General features: G+C 42.9%; 1 protein-coding gene across 1 annotated transcript in view; it reads left to right on the forward strand.

The window, feature by feature from the left end:
* The window catches only part of prkcha (protein kinase C, eta, a), a 51,315-nt gene extending 38,775 nt beyond the window's left edge, over window positions 1-12,540 (forward strand). The window contains exons 12-15 of the mRNA XM_090220842.1: window positions 3,725-3,863; window positions 4,483-4,671; window positions 11,400-11,546; window positions 11,833-12,540. Coding sequence (XP_090076968.1) covers window positions 3,725-3,863; window positions 4,483-4,671; window positions 11,400-11,546; window positions 11,833-11,979 — 622 coding nt within the window. The 3' untranslated portion in view covers window positions 11,980-12,540. The remainder of the gene's footprint in view (window positions 1-3,724; window positions 3,864-4,482; window positions 4,672-11,399; window positions 11,547-11,832) is intronic.
* Window positions 12,541-20,858: the final 8,318 nt, after the last annotated feature.

Genomic DNA, 20,858 nt, shown 5'->3' on the forward strand with positions numbered 1-20,858 from the left:
CTCCGACTTCAACTGTATTGTCTTTTTATTTATTTTTTTACCCTAGGTTGAATTGAAACAAAAGTCGTTGATGACTTTGCAAATGCTTTTTAGGCCTAAAAAGTATCATTGAAATACTGTATGACTTATAAAGTATGCTTACATTTAATTTGCTTTGTTAAAATGTAGCTTTGGAATGGCTGATAGCAACAGTGAATATATTTAGTTACTAAGAGATCTCTCAAAATCATTCTCTCGATAGCACATTGATAGTAGTCAGTGACACATATTAAAGCTGAGCAGGGCTGGGTTTGGGAGACCAAATGGATAGCTGTAGATATATAAACTCTCCGATAGTTTTTTTCTGATAGTGGATATAACGGTATTTCAAAAGGTGCAAATTCAACATATTTTATATAAGGTTTATCTATGTTGAAAATGTGTAACCATGATGACATAATCCTGTGATTCAAATTTCACCCTTAAAACAACAATTTCACATTCAATATGTTGAAAAATTACATTGAAACAATGTTGATTCAACCAATTTGTGCCCAGTGGGATATTACATTTTATTAAAATGTAGACAAACTGGAATTTGACAACCAAACACAATTTAATATCACTTTTGCAATACAGTAAATTCCCTATTAACTTGTTAACAAATGATGTGTTGGATTCACATCTCTAACTTCAACAACAAAAATGTAAAGAATAAGATTAAGCCAGTGGCTCAGATGAAACTATCCAAGCATTAGATATCCTTGAAATGTTGATATTTGGTTGCGTGGTCAACCAAACACAATTCAATAATCTTTCATAGGTAACAGTATTTATTCAACCTTAAAATGAGTAACACATCTATGGCCACATTTTGAGGTTAGCCTACTGTAACTCTAAATCTCTTACGTAATCAAGCGTGCATGTTCAAGATAGCATTCAAAGGTCGCAGGTCTGTGGAGATCTTCAGTTGCTTTCATAATCTGTGCAGAATCTTGAACAGCATTGATCACTTGCACTATGTACTTTTAATGTAATCTCATCTGCAACCCAGGACATTTGGTTGTTCTATTAGATGAAGCCCATAACACGTTAAGTTGTTGTATAAATACAAATATCTGACATTGTATTCCCATTTGAACTTTGTATGCTTTTAAATGGTTGACAGCGCAGTAATAACACATTTAGATGACAACTAAACCAAAAATCAAACATATTGTTTTTCTACTGTAATTTGGTTGTGCTTTTATACTGAACAAAAATATAACTGCATCATGCAACAATTTCATTGATTTTTACTGAGTTACAGTCACTAAGTCAATTGAAATAAATTCATTAGGACCTAATCTATGCATTTCACATGATTGTTGGTCACAGATACCTTAAACAAATGGGCCTCAGGATCTTGTTACGATATTTTTGTGCATTAAAATTGCCCTCGATTTAAATGCAATTGTGTTCATTGTTTGTAGCTTATACCCATACCATAACCCCGGCACTCTGTTCACAACGTTGACATCAGCAAACCGCTCACCCACACACACTACGCCATACACGTGGTCTGCGGTTGTTAGGCCGGTTGTATGTACTGCCAAATTTTTAAAAATGACGTTGGAGGTGGTTTATGGTATTTTTCAATTAACATTGAATTATCTGGCAACCGCACTGGTGGCTAATCCTTTTGTCAACATGCCAATTGCACGCCCCCTCAAAATTGTCGACATCTCTGGCATTGTGTTGTGTGACAAAACTGCACATTTTACAAAAGGTGCACCTGTGTATTGATCATGCTGTTTAATCGGCTTCTTAGAGTAATGGTGCCGATAGAGAGGGCTGCCTCACTTCTAGTCCTTAGGAAACTTTGCAGTATTTAAAAATATATATACAGTGGGGCAAAAAAGTATTTAGTCAGCCACCAATTGTGCAAGTTCTCCCACTTAAAAAATATGAGAGGCCTGTAATTTTCATCATAGGTACACTTCAACTATGACAGACAAAATGAGGGAAAAAAATCCAGAAATCACATTGTAGGATTTTTAATGAATTTATTTGCAAATTATACAAGGCCCTCCCTCCCCCGCCCTCCTTTCGGCAAATCTGACCATGACTCCATTTTGCTCCTCCCTTCCTATAGGCAGAAACTCAAACAGGATGTACCCTTGCTAAGGACTATACACATACGTCTCGTGTCTGAGTCCTTGAATTGCGACTCTACTTTCTCTATACTGACATTTTGCTTGTTTGATTCCCTTGTGGAGGGAATAACTACACTGTTTGTATTCGGCCATATTCCTAGTCACCTGTCCATGTTTATTATCTTGGCAAAGGAGACATTCTCACTAACAGGGATGTAAAACAAATTTGTGCACAATATGAGAGAAATAAGCTTTTTGTGTGTATGGAACATTTTTGTGATCTTTTATTTCAGCTCATGAAACATGGGACCAACACTTTACATTTTACATTTATATTTTTGTTCAGTATAGAATCACAAGCTTCATGTAGTAAATGCGTGCTTGAAGTATGGGAGCAAATATTATACTTTAGACTGCTTTATTTCTACAAGTCTTTTTTGCCCTGTGTTTGTTTTGCAGTGAGCCAGAGGCACCATGAGGAACTGAGTCAGTCAGGACAGGAAACACCAGATTAAACCAACCACACTATACTTCCATTAATGTGTGTCTGTGTGTCTTCACTCTATTTCTTTTTCCTCACTCCCTCCCTCTCACACATACACACACAACCTACACATTAAGTCATTACCTCACCTTTACCTGCAGACTCAGCCATGCCCGTCTAACACATTGGTGACATCACTGCTGTGTCACCTGATCTCAGATTAGCGCTATTGGCTGGGTTAATCTGTCTCTCAGATAGCCAAGGCTCCAACGGCCTTAGTGGGGAGGAGGAGGGGCCTCCAATAGAGATGGAGACAGAGACCAGACAATTTATTGTTATGGGGGATGATTCATTATGAAGGAAATTAATAATGACTCTGCTTTGCTCCTACCTTACTGCTTCTCCTGAATATTGCTTCTCCTCGTTACAGTGCTAATTTAAAGACGCTAGACAAACTTCAAAGATACAAGAGCCCAACGCCAAAACATTTTGTTAATGTCTGTGTTTGAAGTTCTCCCCATTTTTTGGGGGTGACAGATCAATATTGACACTGCAGCCCAGCCATTCCCCTGCTCATCCCCCTTCCCCATTAGGCTCTGTCGTATGACTGTGACAGACTCTTCTCTGCTTCTCTGCTGTTAGTCATTGGTCAGTGTCCTGGCCAACAGTTCTCCTCTGTGTCTCCTGGTCCTACAGTTGGTCACAGTCTACATGTGGTCTAACTCACCATATTCTCTCACCTCACAGACATATTTTAGCAATTTTAGCAACAACTCTCGAAGGGGAGGATAGTTTAGCCGTCACAAAATTAAATATAGCAGTATTTGCTGACTCACTGGTAATGTTTTTATTTTATTTGACTAGGCAAGTCAGTTAAGAACAAATTCTTATTTTCAATGACGGCCTAACTGCCTGTTCAGGGGCGGAACGACAGATTTGTACCTTGTCAGCTCGGGGATTTGAACTTGCAACCTTCCAGTTATGAGTCCAACACTCTAACCACTAGGCTATCCTGCCGCCCCAATAGGGAACATACGTAATAGTTGAATAGTTTCCCCCAAAAAATGAATGCGTTTAGGAGTCTACAGGTCTGGAGATGTCTGTAATGAGGTGTTATGTTTTCCAGGGATCTTAAACTGGACAATGTGCTCCTTGATAAAGATGGACACTGTAAACTGGCTGATTTTGGCATGTGCAAGGAGGGCATGTTTGAAGGTGTGGCCACGGGCACCTTCTGTGGGACGCCTGACTACATCGCCCCAGAGGTCAGTTTACCCCCCTCCACTCTTATACCCCTTCCTCTGCTCTAAGATTGCATCCTTTACACCAATGGGAATCATTAAGTATCGGTCTCCCATCTATCTTTCGAAGGACATTGGAGTTCACATTATTTAGGAGCCAGCCCCACTATGTCACCCCACCACTCTGAATACCCAGTACTGTTAACACTGGTCCTCTAATCCAGTCTCCCTGGTGGTTAGCAGCTAGGTAACACACCTGTGTTGGGTTGGCCCCCTGAAACCACTTCAGTTCTGTTAGGAGAGCCCCATCTGCCTCTCACAGGCTCTGTTTGCCAACACTCTTTAAATCCCCACGACGAAATGCACCAAGAGAGGGGTCCTTGGTTACGAATTAGTGAGTTTATGAATGTGGAGTGTGTATGTGTTTGTACGTAAAGCATTTAGTCTGATTTTGATGAATGGCTTCATTGCCATCCCCAACACTCAGTCCTTAGTGTATCCCAGTGAAGAGCAGCGAAACCCAAGGAACTGTCTTGGCTCTGGAATTTGGTGTTACATTTAGTAAAACTCCAGTTGATGTACTTTAGAAGGTCTCTACTATGTTGTGTAATGTTGTTAAATGTCATGTGTTGTGGGTACCCAGATTCTTCAGGAGATGCTGTATGGGCCGTCTGTGGACTGGTGGGCTCTCGGGGTGCTGCTCTACGAGATGTTGTCTGGCCACGCCCCCTTCGAGGCAGAGAACGAGGACGACCTGTTTGAGTCCATCCTGAATGAGGAGATTATCTATGCATCCTGGCTGAGTGCTGATGCAGTCAATATCCTGAAAGCTGTAAGTCCATCCTAAAAAAAATAAAAGTCCATCCTTAATGCGGAGCTCATCTATCTGTCCTAAATGACCACAGTTAATCATATTCAATAACACTCAATGCTGTTCATGTTACAGAGGCCTTTATATTGTTTACATGAGAGAATATACAGTGGAGTCTGAAATTATTGACACACCTAAAGATTTGTATAAATAAAGTAGTCAAAAGTTTAGGATTTGGTCCCATATTCCTAGCACGCAATGACTACATCAAGTTTGGGACTGGACAAAATTGTTAGGGAGCCAAGCCCAGCCAATGAGAATTTGTTTTAACCCCACAAGGGCTTTATTACAGACAGAAATACTCCTCAGTTTCATCAGCTTTCCGGGTGGCTGGTCTCAGACTATCCTGTCGTTGGAGGCGGCTTATGGTAGAGAAATGAACATTAAATTCTCTGGCTACAGCTCTGGTGGATATTCCTACAGTCTACATGCCAATTGCACGCTCCCTCAACTTGAGATGTCTGTGGCATTGTGATGTGTGACAAAACTTCACATTTTGGAGTGGCCTTTTATTGTCCCCAGCACAAGGTGCACCTGTGTAATGATCATGCCGTTTAATCAGCTTCTTGATATGCCACACCTGTCAGGTGGATGGATTGTCTTGGCAAAAGAGAAATGCTCACTGACAGGGACGTAAACAAGTTTGTGCACATAATTTGAGAGAAATAAGGTTTTGTGCATATGGAACATTTCTGTGACCTTTTATTTCAGCTCATTAAACATGAGACCAACACTTTACATGTTGCGTTTATATTTTTGTTCAGTATAGAATCACAAGCTTGATGTAGTCAATGTGTGCTAGGAATATGGGACCAAATACTTAACTTTAGACTACTTTATTTCTACAAATCTTTAGGGGTGTCAACAATTTTGACCCCTACCTTTTTGAAAATAGAAAATATTACTATTTCTATTTCTCTCAGCAATTGTATTAGTATGAATAAATAGAAAAAGTCCCCCTTTTTTTGTTGCATACAATATAGCTCAGATTTGAATTATTGTACACAGTCATTATTGCTCATGTTTATCAGGAAGGTGTCAATCATTTCGGGCCCAACTCTGTCAGAGTACATTTTGTCTCTGAACCAAAGGGCAAGAAGATCGATCTATACACAGTTGTGTATTTAGAGCCTTGTGAGGAAAAAATGATAAGTCCAATTAGCCTACCACCAGCGGTTTGCATAATAGAATATCAACATTACAGACCACCATGTAGAGAGAAGCAGTAGCAACACTTCCATGCAAACAGAACTGGCACCCCATCTGTTGCCACAAGTGATCACAGGGTTAAAAAATAATATAAGCTCTCAGATAGGAGAGAACATACAGGACAGGGTTTTGGGGACGGATTTTTGGTCAGCGCATCGGGGTGGATAATAAATAATCTGGGTCCTCGTGTATGACACTAGCCTCACAGTGCTCCCTCTGTCTTACATAACTACATTAAGGCACAGTCCACTACCCCACCACTATAAATAACGCTGCCTCCTCCCCTCTGCCCCCCCCCCCCTAGCGTCACATCATGTTATGTAAAGGCTAGCTCGTGTCATCATATCCAGAGGCTTTCAACAGTTGAGTGGATTTAACTCGCTGCTCTATTTATACTGAAAGCTGCTCGCTCTGATAAAGTAGGCTTGTTGTCTGTCTGCAAAGTTTAGTTCTCAGGCCTGGCAGAGTGGATGGCACAGGCCTGGTGTAGCCAGTGGAAAATATGATAGACTCAAGTAGGATTTCCCAATTTCCATTTTGTGGTCAGTTGAGGAGGAGGGAATTACATAGTGCATTTCTCTGTCCCATCATGAACTGACTAACCAATTTCCTCTGCTCCTCTACTCTTCTCTCCTGGCCTCTTCTTGTCTTCTTGTCTCTGCTTGTGTCTTCCTTTCTCTACATCAGCTCTACTTTCTCCTCTCCTCTCCTTGTGAACTGTTTTGTTATAAAAAATGCAATGGCTCTGGGCTGTTGAAGAGTGGCTTAGATTAAATCTCAGTTTAATTGTGGTCTGGTCTTAAAGCAAAGTGTATTGGTTGCGTACACAGATTTGTAGATGTGTACGCAATGCTTGTGTTTCTAGCTTCGGCAGTGCAGTAATCGCAACAGTTAGTTCAGTTAATCTATATACATAGGGCAGCAGTCTCTGAGGTTCAGGGCAGGGTACTGGGCAGAGGCCAGCTATTGGTGACTGTTTAACAGTTTGATGGCCTGAAGATAGAAGCTGTTTCTCAGTCTCTCGGTCCCATCTTTGATGCACCTGTACTGTCTCCGACTTCTAGATGGTAGCGGGGTGAACAGGCCGTGGCTCGGGTGGCTGAGGTCCTTGATGATTTTCTTGGCCTTCCTGTGACATTAGGTGCTACAGATGTCCTGAAGGGCAGGCAGTGTGCCACCGGTGATGCGTTGGGCTGACTGCACCACTCTCTGGAGAGCCCTGCGGTTGCGGACGGTGCAATTGCCGTACCAGCCGGTGATGCAGCCTGACAGGATGCTCTCAATGGTGCATCTGTGGAAGTTCGTGAAGGTCCTAGGGGCCAAACCAAATTTATTCAGCCTCCTGAGGTTGAAGAGGCGCAGATGCATTTTCTTCACCATCCTGTCTGTGTGAATGGACCGCTTTTCAGGTTGTCGGTGATGTGCACACCGAGGAACTTGAAGCACCACTCTGCCAGGGCTCTAATCTCCTCCCTGTATGCTATCTCATCATTGTTGGTAATCAGGCCTACCACTGTTGGGTTGTGAGCAAACTTTATGATTGAGTTGGAGACGTGCGTGGCCAAGCAGTCATGGGTGAACAGGGAGTACCGGAGGGGGCTGAGCCCACACCCTTGTGGGGCCGGTGTTGAGGATCAGTGTGGCAGAGGTGTTGTTGCCTACCTTCACCACTTGGGGTCAACCCACCAGGACCCAGTTGAATGGGGAGGAGTTCAGACCCAGGGCCCTGAGCTTAGTCATGAGCTTGGAGGGCACTAATGGAGTTGAAAGCTGAGCTGTAGTCGATGAACAACATTCTTACATACAGTACCAGTCAAAAGTTTGGACACACCTACTCATTCCAGTGTTTTTCTTTATTTTTACTATTTTTGACATTGTAGAATAATAGTGAAGAGATCAAAACTATGAAATATGTAGTAACCAAAAAAGTGTTAAACACATCAAAATATATTTTATATTTGAGATTCTTCAAAGTAGCCACACTTTGCCTTGATGGCAGCTTTGCACGCTCTTGGCATTCTCTCAACCAGCTTCATGGGTAGTCACATGGAATGCATTTCAGTGAACAGGTGTGCCTTGTTAAAAGTTAATTTGTAGAATTTATTTTCTTCTTAATGCGTTTGAGCCTATTAGTTGTGTTACAAAGTAGGGGTGGTATACAGAAGAGAGCCCTATTTGGTAAAATACGAAGTCTGTATTATGGCAAGAACAATGGTTGGTTTGGATAAGTTCTAATCGTCACAGTGGGAACAACATCCTCTATGCACTTCCTGTCACCAAGTCAGTGTATACGTCAAAACTATTCGCAGAGGCAACCTGGAACATTTCCCAGTTCGTGTGATCAAAACAATCTTGAAGCATAGATTTTGTTTGGTCTGACCAATGTTGAACGGCCCTTACCATGGTAGCTTCCTATTTAAATTTCTACCTATAGGTGGGAGGAGCAGAATGGAGGTGTGAGCTGATTTTTTAAATGTTTTGTTTATTAAATTGACCATAAAACTTAAATCCAAACGTGCATATTAGTAAAATCATCGAGGATAACACACAAAGTCTAGGACTTATTTCCATCGTGGTCCTCTTGAGACAAGATGGCTAGGCAAAATCCAACAGTTGCAACACAGTATGAGAGCGAGATGATAATAAAACATAAAAACAAAGAATAAGAACATCTACAGTGCCTTGCGAAAGTATTCGGCCCCCTTGAACTTTGCGACCTTTTGCCACATTTCAGGCTTCAAACATAAAGATATAAAACTGTATTTTTTTGTGAAGAATCAACAACAAGTGGGACACAATCATGAAGTGGAACGACATTTATTGGATATTTCAAACTTTTTTTAACAAATCAAAAACTGAAAAATTGGGCGTGCAAAATTATTCAGCCCCCTTAAGTTAATACTTTGTAGCGCCACCTTTTGCTGCGATTACAGCTGTAAGTCGCTTGGGGTATGTCTCTATCAGTTTTGCACATCGAGAGACTGAAATGTTTTCCCATTCCTCCTTGCAAAACAGCTCGAGCTCAGTGAGGTTGGATGGAGAGCATTTGTGAACAGCAGTTTTCAGTTCTTTCCACAGATTCTAGATTGGATTCAGGTCTGGACTTTGACTTGGCCATTCTAACACCTGGATATGTTTATTTTTGAACCATTCCATTGTAGATTTTGCTTTATGTTTTGGATCATTGTCTTGTTGGAAGACAAATCTCCGTCCCAGTCTCAGGTCTTTTGCAGACTCCATCAGGTTTTCTTCCAGAATGGTCCTGTATTTGGCTCCATCCATCTTCCCATCAATTTTAACCATCTTCCCTGTCCCTGCTGAAGAAAAGCAGGCCCAAACCATGATGCTGCCACCACCATGTTTGACAGTGGGGATGGTGTGTTCAGGGTGATGAGCTGTGTTGCTTTTACGCCAAACATAACGTTTTGCATTGTTGCCAAAAAGTTCAATTTTGGTTTCATCTGACCAGAGCACCTTCTTCCACATGTTTGGTGTGTCTCCCAGGTGGCTTGTGGCAAACTTTAAACAACACTTTTTATGGATATCTTTAAGAAATGGCTTTCTTCTTGCCACTCTTCCATAAAGGCCAGATTTGTGCAATATACGACTGATTGTTGTCCTATGGACAGAGTCTCCCACCTCAGCTGTAGATCTCTGCAGTTCATCCAGAGTGATCATGGGCCTCTTGGCTGCATCTCTGATCAGTCTTCTCCTTGTATGAGCTGAAAGTTTAGAGGGACGGCCAGGTCTTGGTAGATTTGCAGTGGTCTGATACTCCTTCCATTTCAATATTATCGCTTGCACAGTGCTCCTTGGGATGTTTAAAGCTTGGGAAATCTTTTTGTATCCAAATCCGGCTTTAAACTTCTTCACAACAGTATCTCGGACCTGCCTGGTGTGTTCCTTGTTCTTCATGATGCTCTCTGCGCTTTTAACGGACCTCTGAGACTATCACAGTGCAGGTGCATTTATACGGAGACTTGATTACACACAGGTGGATTGTATTTATCATCAGTAGTCATTTAGGTCAACATTGGATCATTCAGAGATCCTCACTGAACTTCTGGAGAGAGTTTGCTGCACTGAAAGTAAAGGGGCTGAATCATTTTGCACGCCCAATTTTTCAGTTTTTGTTTTGTTAAAAAAGTTTTAAATATCCAATAAATGTTGTTCCACTTCATGATTGTGTCCCACTTGTTGTTGATTCTTCACAAAAAAATACAGTTTTATATCTTTATGTTTGAAGCCTGAAATGTTGCAAAAGGTCGCAAAGTTCAAGGGGGCCGAATACTTTCTCAAGGCACTGTATCTCATCATTGCAGTTACATCATAAGGTACATTCAAATGGGCACAGAAGACAGTTTTTTTTTTACTTAAACTGTCCAGTGAGGATGTTGTTTTTATGGGCAGAAGCAACTCATTCCACTCTGAGGACCCAGTATACAAGAAAGTACCTTTCCCAGCATTACTCCTGAACCTGTATAAGTACACATTATCAACACCTGATCTGATGCTGTTATGTGCATCCCTAACATGGGGAAAGTAATCAGTTAGATATCTGGGTGCAGAACCATGAATAGTCCTGTAAACCAAACAGTTTAATCTGGGACACCCTAACCTCAACAGGCAACCAGTTCAGTTCCTGAAAGCAGCTCCTGCCTATGTGAGTATGTGGACTCCCCTTCAATACTGCCCTGATCAGCTAATTCTAGGCTATCTGGAGTACTAGCGTATTCAAAATGGCATTGAATGAGGGCAGTGGCTAGCACTCTCATGGAGTCCTTATTAAGCAGCTTGGACTTTCTAGCCAAAAACGTAGTCCTGGGTGGGGGAGGGATTTGTAGCCGTCACGGAAGGGAGAGTATTAATGTTCTGTTAACTGTGTTTGGGTCTGGTGTGGCAAGACCTATTAATCTTGGGGTGAACTGGAGGTGAATCTGGTCCCATTTTTCATTAGTTTTGGCTGATTGGGAATGTCACTGCTAGCCCCCTAGACTCCTCAGCCAACACAGCGGTCCAATACATTAATTTGTTCCTCTGGAATCACTCCTCAAGGAAATTTGAGAGACTGTGTTTAGTTTAGTTTTGTTGTGTTTTCTTTGACTCTTCCCCTTGGCTGCTCATACCCACCAACGTCAGATGTTGTTGAGAAAAATGTAAGGTCCACATACAGTATTTAGTCCAGGAAATGGTTGCTTTGTTTTGTTGACACAGTTCAGATAAATAGAATTTACAAAACACATCTGTGTCTCTCCAGACGCCAAGCTGAGCCGGAAAGGAGGTGCTACTGGGCCTCGGGGTGTGTCTTTCTGCAAGTGTGTCAGGGGGGTGGATGGGATGGCATTCAAGGTCGAACCAAATCTGATGCTAATCTCAACAGTCATATTATAAGCCACATTCAAATTATTTACTTCATTAACACACTTTATTTTACTTTTATTCGCTTCTCATATGCAATTATATTTCTGTTCTCTCCACAGTTCCTGACTAAGAACCCAGCCCGGCGTCTAGGCTGCATGGCGGAAGAGGGCGGGGAGAATGCTGTGACTAGCCACGCCTTCTTCATTGGAATCGACTGGGACAAGCTGAACCGCAGGGAGCTGGAGCCACCTTTCAAACCCCGCATCGTGAGGCGCGCACACACACACCTGATATACATGATTGATGTCATTACAAACTGTTTACAGTAGATATTATGGTAGAGTTGTAATACCTTCCTATCTTACCATGTATAATACACACCCAGTTTTACTCTCTTAACCATTTAATTACAGTATGGTAGGTAGTGGCCTGGGTTATGAAAGACATGCAAGGTGGTATCTGTTGGCAGTTACCCAAAAGTATTTCCAGGACATCTCACTGATATTTTGTTATTGTGCCTCCTTTCCTGTCTAACCAATACTTCACTTTCAGAAAACTGCAGAGGACGTGAACAATTTTGACCCAGACTTCACCCAGGAGGAGCCCACCCTGACGCCGATTGAGGACCTCCTTCCCTCTGTCAATCAAGACGAGTTTCACAACTTCTCCTTCACTGCTCCTGAGCTGCTGGACGATTAAGGGGCCCTGTGTGACACCCCAGCACCCCCAGACTTCTGTCATACCTCCCCCTTTCACTGTTGACCCCTTTTTCTCTGGCCCTACTGACTTCTACTTCTGCCCAATGGGGAGGCAGTTTGAGTGGAAGAGGCTGACTTCCAGGTACATGAGGACTCATATGGACTCTTACTGTAGCACTGAAAAACATATCCAGCTTCTGACATTATCAATTAAATTCTTGCAGCAGGATTGTTGCGTAATTGCGTCTTGGCACTGTGGGATATGACATCACTGTCTCGTCACTGTGAGACATGACTGACTGGTTCTGTGTTGAGACAGAGAGAGGTTGCTCAATGAGGCCAGATTTTAATCAGAGATTCTTTATTTTTCCATGCTCGTTCCTGTCACCTTTGGAAAACATGGGACAGTTCTGACTTGTAATCTTGCTCAAAGTGTTTTACTGATCTTTCAGACTAGTTGACTGAAATGCAAAGCAATGTTAATGGCAATTTTTCCGCTGATACAGAAAGATGAATTTCCCTACAGTTACTTCAAGATAAATACAAGCATTTTTTAAACTAATGAGAATTGTGTATCTGTGTCTTTATTAACTTGACATACTTCTTGTTCATGATGTGACCATTGGCGATTTTAGCATGTAAATCCTGGTGGGCAAATTTTTTCTTTTTTTTATGCATGCCAGCAAAACCACTACACAACACTAAACAATACATTCATTGCACTATAACGGTGACGAACGGTGCCCACAAACTCTTAGGCCTACATAAAGCTGTCCCAACAGCAGAGCTGAACTTTTCAGCACCATGGAATGAATCCTTACCGCTGCTACACCTGGCTATCAACGGAGCCTTGTCTAGCAGTGAAACAGTTAATTCAGCCTCATTTACTGCCTTAAAAAAAACATAGCTGATATGTCTGACTTGCTTAAACAAATGTGGTTCCTACTGACATTTGAGATCTACAAACTATGGCATAAGGGAATGATGAGCGGATAAGAGGCAATCCGTTATTTCAATGAAGACATTAATTAGCTAGCTAGGACGGGCGTAGTCAATATAACTTTGTTCAGCACTTTAGAAATGTACAGCGACAGAATTCAGAACATGGGCCGTTCTTAAAGTATTTTCCCTGTACACCAAGTCAGAACTGTAGGATAAATATAGACTGACAATGAAAGCTCTTACAATATTCGATGATTACAGTTCTCTAAAACAGGCTATAGGCTACATGTGCACCACCAAGTCAGAACAGAAGGCTAAGTTATGAGGGGGGAAAGGGACCAAATTATTAGGGTGAGGCACATGGGCTACTAACTGCTTACTACACAACATACTTTCAGTATACATATCTCCCTGGCATATTGCATCATTTATGCAGCAGCATACAAGACATTTTTGGACTCACCTTGTTGTGCTGTGCTCACTTGAACAGGAAGGTGGCGCGGCGGTCTTTCTTGTGGGCTCGAGAAAGAGGCCCGAGTTCCCGACTTGGAATTCCGAGTCTAAATAATTTTCTGTATTTTCCCAGTCAGAGGGGGAACACATTTGAGTTCCTTACCAATTGGATATCACGTAATTGGGGAAAAAAGGGGTTCAAACATTTTAAAGGATAAACATTCACATATAACGTCATGGGCCAGAAGTTACAATCTTGTTTCATCGCTGCAACTCCCCTACGGACTCGGCGAAGGTCGAAAGCCAAGCCGCATTGCTTCTTGACACAGTGTTCGCTTAAACCGGAAGCCAGCCGCACCAATGTGTCGGAGGAAACACCATCGAACTGAGGACCGAAGTCATCGGGCAGGTGCCCGGCCCGCCACAAGTAGTTGCTAGAGCACAATGAGACAAGGAAATTCTGGCTGGCCAAACCCTCCCCTAACCCGGACAACACTGAGCCAATTGTGCGCCATCCAATGGGTCTCCAGGTCACAGCTGGGGATAGAACCCAAGGCTGCAGTCGCGACTCAGCACTCATTGTTGAATTTGAGTAATGTTTATGGCCGATGAGCACCGATATGTTTTATCTATAATTTATTTTATTGTGGCAAGGATGATAAGGATTTGCTAGTAGATTGTCGACTTGATTTATGATGACTGCTTGTCTGGCTAGCTAAGATTTTGAAAGTATGATGTTGACAAGACCAGTCCAATCAAAGCTACTGTAGATATGTGGCCAATGACTTTGAGCCTTCTTTGATGGGCACTTCTAATGTAAGTCTATGGCAGCACCCAAGGGGCTTCAATATTCGAGCTATGCCTCCCGGGTGGCGCAGTGGTTAAGGGCGCTGTACTACCAGAGACTGGGTTCGCGCCCAGGCTCTGTCGTAACCGGCCGCGACCGGGAGGTCCGTGAGACGACGCACAATTGGCCTAGCGTCGTCCGGGTTAGGGAGGGTTTGGCCGGTAGGGATATCCTTGTCTCATCGCGCACCAGCGACTCCTGTGGTGGGCCGGGCGCAGTGCGCGCTAACCAAGGTTGCCAGGTGCACAGTGTTTCCTCCGACACATTGGTGCGGCTGGCTTCCGGGTTGGATGCGCGCTGTGTTAAGAAGCAGTGGGGCTTGGTTGGGTTGTGTATCGGAGGACGCATGACTTTCAACCTTCGTCTCTCCCAAGCCCGTACGGGAGTTGTAGCGATGAGACAAGATAGTAGCTACTAAAACAATTGGATACCATGAAATTGAAAATTGGGGAGAAAAAGGGCTAACATTTTTAAAAATAATAATAATAATAAATATTCGAGCTCTACCCGTAGATTTTGCGGTGACGTAGTGTCCCCATGAGTGACAGAACACTGAGAACATTACCAACCCCAAGGCGCTGTATTTTCTGCTGGCTGTCCCAGCACCACAGAAAGTACTGAGCTAGGCTGCCTTACTCAAGAAAGCAAAAAAGAGACCATGTCTGCATGCAGCTTTATTAACTCTTTTTTTTAAACATTGTTTGCAAACTGATATGTGACAGAATATTAAAGCCAGAATAACATGCAAGAGAGGCGCAAAAAAATGAAATGGGCTAAACAGGTAGGGCTCAAGACAGGTTGGGCTGAATGACGTGTCGCCACTGGCTGTGACCATTAGTCAAGATAACTGACTGACTCCAGCACATAGACGATAGCAGGGAAAATGGTAACGTAACCAGAACGGCTGATCTGCTCTAAAATACTGGAATGACTGCCGAGGGGTCCATGTGAAAAAGTTTCTCTGTCCTTCCCGGAAAACACAAACACACACACACACACAGCATACAGTATGTTTTACTATCCTTGTGGGGACCTAAAAAACATCATTTTTTACCTAACCCTTAACCCTAACTCCTAAACCTAACCCCTAAACATATCCCTAATTCTAACCCTAATTGCAACCATAAACCTAACCTCTAAGCTTAAAATAGCCTTTGTCCTCATGAGGATGAGGGAGAATGTTCCTTGTTTTACTATCCTTGCGGGGACTTTGGGGGATTTCCCGTACCCACGAGGATAGTAATTCAAACACAATGGAGATAAATGTCAGTCATTTTCACCTTTCATATCAGACACAGGGATGTGGTCTGAGAAGAGGGAAGGGGGTCTCACACCTCTTGTTTTGTCCCTGTTTTTAAGGAATAAATCTCATCCTATTTTATTTGTCACAGGCTTCGTTAGCAACAGGTGTAGACTAACAGTGAAATGCTTACAATGCAAAGAGAAAAAAAAGAAATAGAAGAATAATAACACAAGAAATAAATACACAATGAGTAACGATAACTTTGCTATAAACACGGGTTACCAGTACTGAGTCAAATCAAAATCAAATTGATTTATAAAGCCCTTCTTACATCAGCTGATATCTCAAAGTGCTGTACAGAAACCCAGCCTAAAACCCCAAACAGCAAACAATGCAGGTGTAGAAGCACGGTGGCTAGGAAAAACTCCTTAGAAAGACGAGAACCTAGGAAGAAACCTAGAGAGGAACCAGGCTATGAGAGGTGGCCAGTCCTCTTCTGGCTGTGCCGGGTGGAGATTATAACAGAACATGGCTGAGATGTTCAAATGTTCATAGATGACCAGCAGGGTCAAATAATAATAATCACAGTGGTTGTCGAGGGTGCAACAGGTCAGCACCTCAGGTGTAAATGTCAGTTGGCTTTTCATAGCCGATCATTGAGTATATCTACCGCTCCTGCTGTCTCTAGAGAGTTGAAAACAGCAGGTCTGGGACATGTCCGGTGAACAGGTCAGGGTTCCATAGCCGCAGGCAGAACAGTTGAAACTGGAGCAGCAGCACGGCCAGGTGGACTGGGGACAGCAAGGAGTCATCAGGCCAGGTAGTCCTGAGGCATGGTCCTAGGGCTCAGGCCCTCCAAGAGAGAGAAAGAAATAAAGAATTACAGAGAGCATACTTAAATTCACACAGGACACCGGATAAGACAGGAGAAATACTCCAGATATAATAGACTGACCCTAGCCCCCCGACACAAACTACTGCAGCATAAATACTGGAGGCTGAGACAGGAGGGGTCGGGAGACACTGTGGCCCCGTCCAACGATACCCCCGGACAGGGCCAAACAGGCAGGATCTAACCCCACCCACTTTGCAGAAGCACAGCTCCCACACCACTAGAGGGATATCTTCAACCACCAACTTACCATCCTGAGACAAGGCCGAGTATAGCCCACAAAGATCCCCGCCACGGCACAACCCAAGGGGGGGGCGCCAACCCAGACAGGAAGATCACGTCAGGGTTCTTAACCCTAACCCTAACCCTAACCCTAACACCCTTGGGTAGGCGGAGGGAGTCTGGAAGGGCATCTAGGAATCTTTGGGTTGTGCGAGAATTTAGCACAGCTTTTGATGATCCTTGGTTGGGGTCTGAGCAGATTATTTGTTGTGATTGCAAACATAATAATTGATGATTGATTAGGCTGCATAGATTTCATGACTAGAAGCTCAAAAGACGAAAACGTTGTTTTCTTTTTTTTTTTTGTAAATTTAAATTTGCTATCGTAAATGTTAGCAACACCTCTGTCTTTGCGTGATGCACGGGGGTTATGGTCACTAGTGTAAGCAGGAGGTGAGGCCTCATTTAACACAGTAAATTCATCAGGCTTAAGCCATGTTTCAGTCAGGCCAATCAAATCAAGATTATGATCAGTGATTAGTTCATTGACTATAACTGCCTTGGAAGTGAGGGATCTAACATTAAGTAGCCCTATTTTGAGATGTAAGGTATCACAATCTCTTTCAATAATGGCAGGAATGGAGGAGGTCTTTATTCCAGTGAGATCGCTAAGGCGAACACCGCCATGTTTAGTTTTGCCCAACCTAGGTCGAGGCACAGACACGGTCTCAGTGGGGATAGCTGAGCTGACTACACTGACTGTGCTAGTGGCAGACTCCACTAAGCTGGCAGGCTGGCTAACATTCTGCTGCCTGGCCTGCACCCTATCTCATTGTGGAGCTAGGGGAGTTAGAGCCCTGTCTATGTTCGTAGCTAAGATGAGAGCACTCCTCCAGCTACGATGGAGTCCGTCACTCCTCAACATGCCAAGCTTGGTCCTGTTTGTGGGTGAGTCCCAGAAAGCGGGCCAATTATCTACAAATTCAATCTTTTGAGAGGGGCAGAAAACAGTTTTCAACCAGCGATTGAGTTGTGAGACTGCTGTAGAGTTCATCACTCCCCCTAACTGGGAATGGGCCAGAGACAATTACTTGATGCCGACACATCTTTCTAGCTGATTTACACGCTGAAGCTATGTTGCGCTTGGTGACCTCTGACTGTTTCATCCTAACATCGTTGGTGCCGACGTGGATAACAATATCCCTATACTCTCTACACTCGCCAGTTTTAGCTTTAGCCAGCACCATCTTCAGATTAGCCTTAACGTCGGTAGCCCTGCCCCCTGGTAAACCGTGTATGATCGTTTGATGATTCGTTTTAAGTCTAGTACTATGGGTAATGGAGTCGCCAATGACTAGGGTTTTCAATTTGTCAGAGCTAATGGTGGGAGGCTTCGGCGTCTCAGACCCCTTAACGGGAGGAGTAGAGACCAGAGAAGGCTCAGCCTCTGACTCCAACTCGCTGCTTACTGAGGAGAACCTGTTGAAAGGTTCTGTCGGCTGAATGAGCGACACCGGTTGAGCTTTCCTAAAGCATTTCCCTCCAGAAGCCATGAGAAAGTTGTCCGGCTACGGGGACTGTGCGAGGGGATTTATACTACTATCTGTACTGGTGGCACAGACGCTGTCTCATCCTTTCCTACACTGAAATTACCCTTGCCTAACGATTGCATCTGAAGCTGGGATTGCAGCACAGCTATGCTCGATGTATCGAGTCGATGTGCATGGGTATGAGGTAATTGAGGTAGATATGTAAACTCAGCAAAAAGAGAAAACATCCCTTTTTCAGGACCCTGTCTCAAAGATAATTCATAAAAATCCAAATAACTTCACAGATCTTCATTGTAAAGGGTTTCAAACACTGTTTCCCATGCTTGTTCAATGAACCATAAACAATTCATGTACATGCACCTGTGGAACAGTCGTTAGGACACTAACAGCTTACAGACGGTAGGCAATTAAGGTCACAGTTATGAAAACTTAGGACACTAAAGAGGCTATTCTACTGACTCTGAAAAACACAAAAAGAAAGATGCCCTGGGTCCCTGCTCATCTGCGTGAATGTGCCTTAGGCATGCTGCAAGGAGGCATGAGGACTGCTGATGTGGCTAGGACAATAAATTGCAATGTCCGCACTGTGAGACGCCTAAGCAGCGCAACAGGGAGACAGGACGGACAGCTGATCGTCCTTGCAGTGGCAGACTACGTGTAACAACACCTGCACAAGATCGCTACATCCTAACATCACACCCGCGGGACAGGTACAGGATAGCAACAAGAGACTATAAGAGACTGCATCAGATTATTATTTATATGTTGCTTTATGGATCTCTTGAGAGAGAGAAGGGAAATGCAGTTGCAACCCTAACCATAAAGATCCATCCTCAGTTTGAGCCATCATGTACGGTATATCTTACATTCTTACTGTCGTCACAGACAATAAATGGATAAACAGGAAACTACAGTGTCATGACTGTCGCCTCTGATAGTTACAGGAAGGTGAGGCTACTGTTCGTTGAAAGGGAGACTTAGATGTTGGCCAAGCATTCTGCTAATAAGCAGCTGGTCTAGGAGATGGAAGATAGGTTTGAAAACAACCCTTCTCTGACGCTGAAGGAAATCCCAGCAGTCAGAAGAAACAATTTGCTGCCCTGTGTTGAACCTGCTCAGAGCTCGATGTTCTTGCCCCTGAGATGTGCACTGATATGTTCAGATAGGATGGGAACTTCCTGTCATTTAGCACTGGAAGTCTTCAGACAGTACCAGAGTCACTGATTTATCCTGCTGGAAGAAATTCCTAAGATATAAAATTAGCATTGTTTGAAATCAATGGCAGGAAATAGCTCCCATCTAAACAGAGCACAAGTAATGTCCCACTAGCCTGTGCTACAAGGACACATAGACCTTATGTGAACTTTATTCAATTGAAAGAGGATGCCTCACACGGCTCTAAAACTTTGCCAGCACTAAACTAACAAAATCCCACCTCTATCTTCTTTATTCTATGACTTACTGGAGCATCAGTTTAGCTCAAGGTTTAAGGTCAAGAGCATTGATCTCGGGAGGCACCAGTGCAGGCTACTAATCTGGTTTAATCAGACCTTGCAAAAATTCAACCCCTGTGCAATGCCTCAGGCCTCATTAAGGGGCCTAGTGAGCTGAGCATAATAAAAATACTAGTAATAGTTTAAAAAATATATATATAAGTTCTCTACTTGAGCCCCCCTGACAAACGACCCGCTGTCGTGGGCTGCTCAGCTCATCACTCCAATTATGTTTTGGTTCAGCAGTAGCAAAATCTGCAGAAAGCTTGAAATTTGCAAAGTAAATGGGGAGGGAGTGGGGTTTATCCCAGGACATTGTTTACTAAGGCCTCAAAAAAAGTACATGAATCCATACAGCTGAATAATAATTCATAATAGACCATAATTTATTTCCATACCTACAGTTTTTCTCATAATAGTAGAAACGAGTGTCATTAATCACCCACAGACTGATTCATTCCTGTGCATTGTTCCACTCAATATGGTTGCAAACGTGACTTTCATTGAAATTAAGCTCCGGCAAAGAGGAGCTTTCAGAGTGGGGCAGAGAAAAAGAAAGAAGATTTAATTTGAACAGAAAAAGTACCTAAACTAATTTCTTTAGTAAAAAGACAGGTGCTGCAAAATACTGGCAGGGGATTTATTTCTCCTTGAGGCAGAGGACATTCATGTGTTACCCATGTATCTGATCATGTCTGGCCTAAAAGAGTATGGCATGTCATACTCCTTTTGACTAGCCAGAATCAGATACAGTGACATGCAAAAGTATTCATCCCCCTTGGCGTTTTTCCTATTTTGTTGCATTTCAACCTGTAATTTAAAAGGATTTTTATTTGGATTTCATGTAATGGACATACACAGAATAGTCCAAATTGGTGAAGTGAAATTTAAAAAATAACTTGTTTAAATTTGATTTTATTTGATTAAAAACAAAAAGTGGTACGTGCATATGTATTCACCCCTTTTGATTTGAAGCCACTAAACAAGATCTAGTGCAACCAATTACCTTCAGAAGTCACATAATTAGTTAAATAAAGTCCACCTGTGTGCAATCTAAGTGTCACATGATCTGTCACATAATCTCAGTATATATTCATCTATTCTGAAAGGCCCCAGAGTCTAAGCAAGCGGCACCACCAAGCAAGCGGCATCACCAAGCAAGCGGCACCATGAAGATCAAAGAGCTCTCAAAACAGGTCAGGGACAAGGTTGTGGAGAAGTACAGATCAGGGTTGGGT

The sequence above is a fragment of the Oncorhynchus mykiss genome, chromosome 25, assembly GCF_057628025.1.
Source record: "Oncorhynchus mykiss isolate SJ-2025 chromosome 25, ASM5762802v1, whole genome shotgun sequence".
Classification (NCBI taxonomy): domain Eukaryota; kingdom Metazoa; phylum Chordata; class Actinopteri; order Salmoniformes; family Salmonidae; genus Oncorhynchus; species Oncorhynchus mykiss.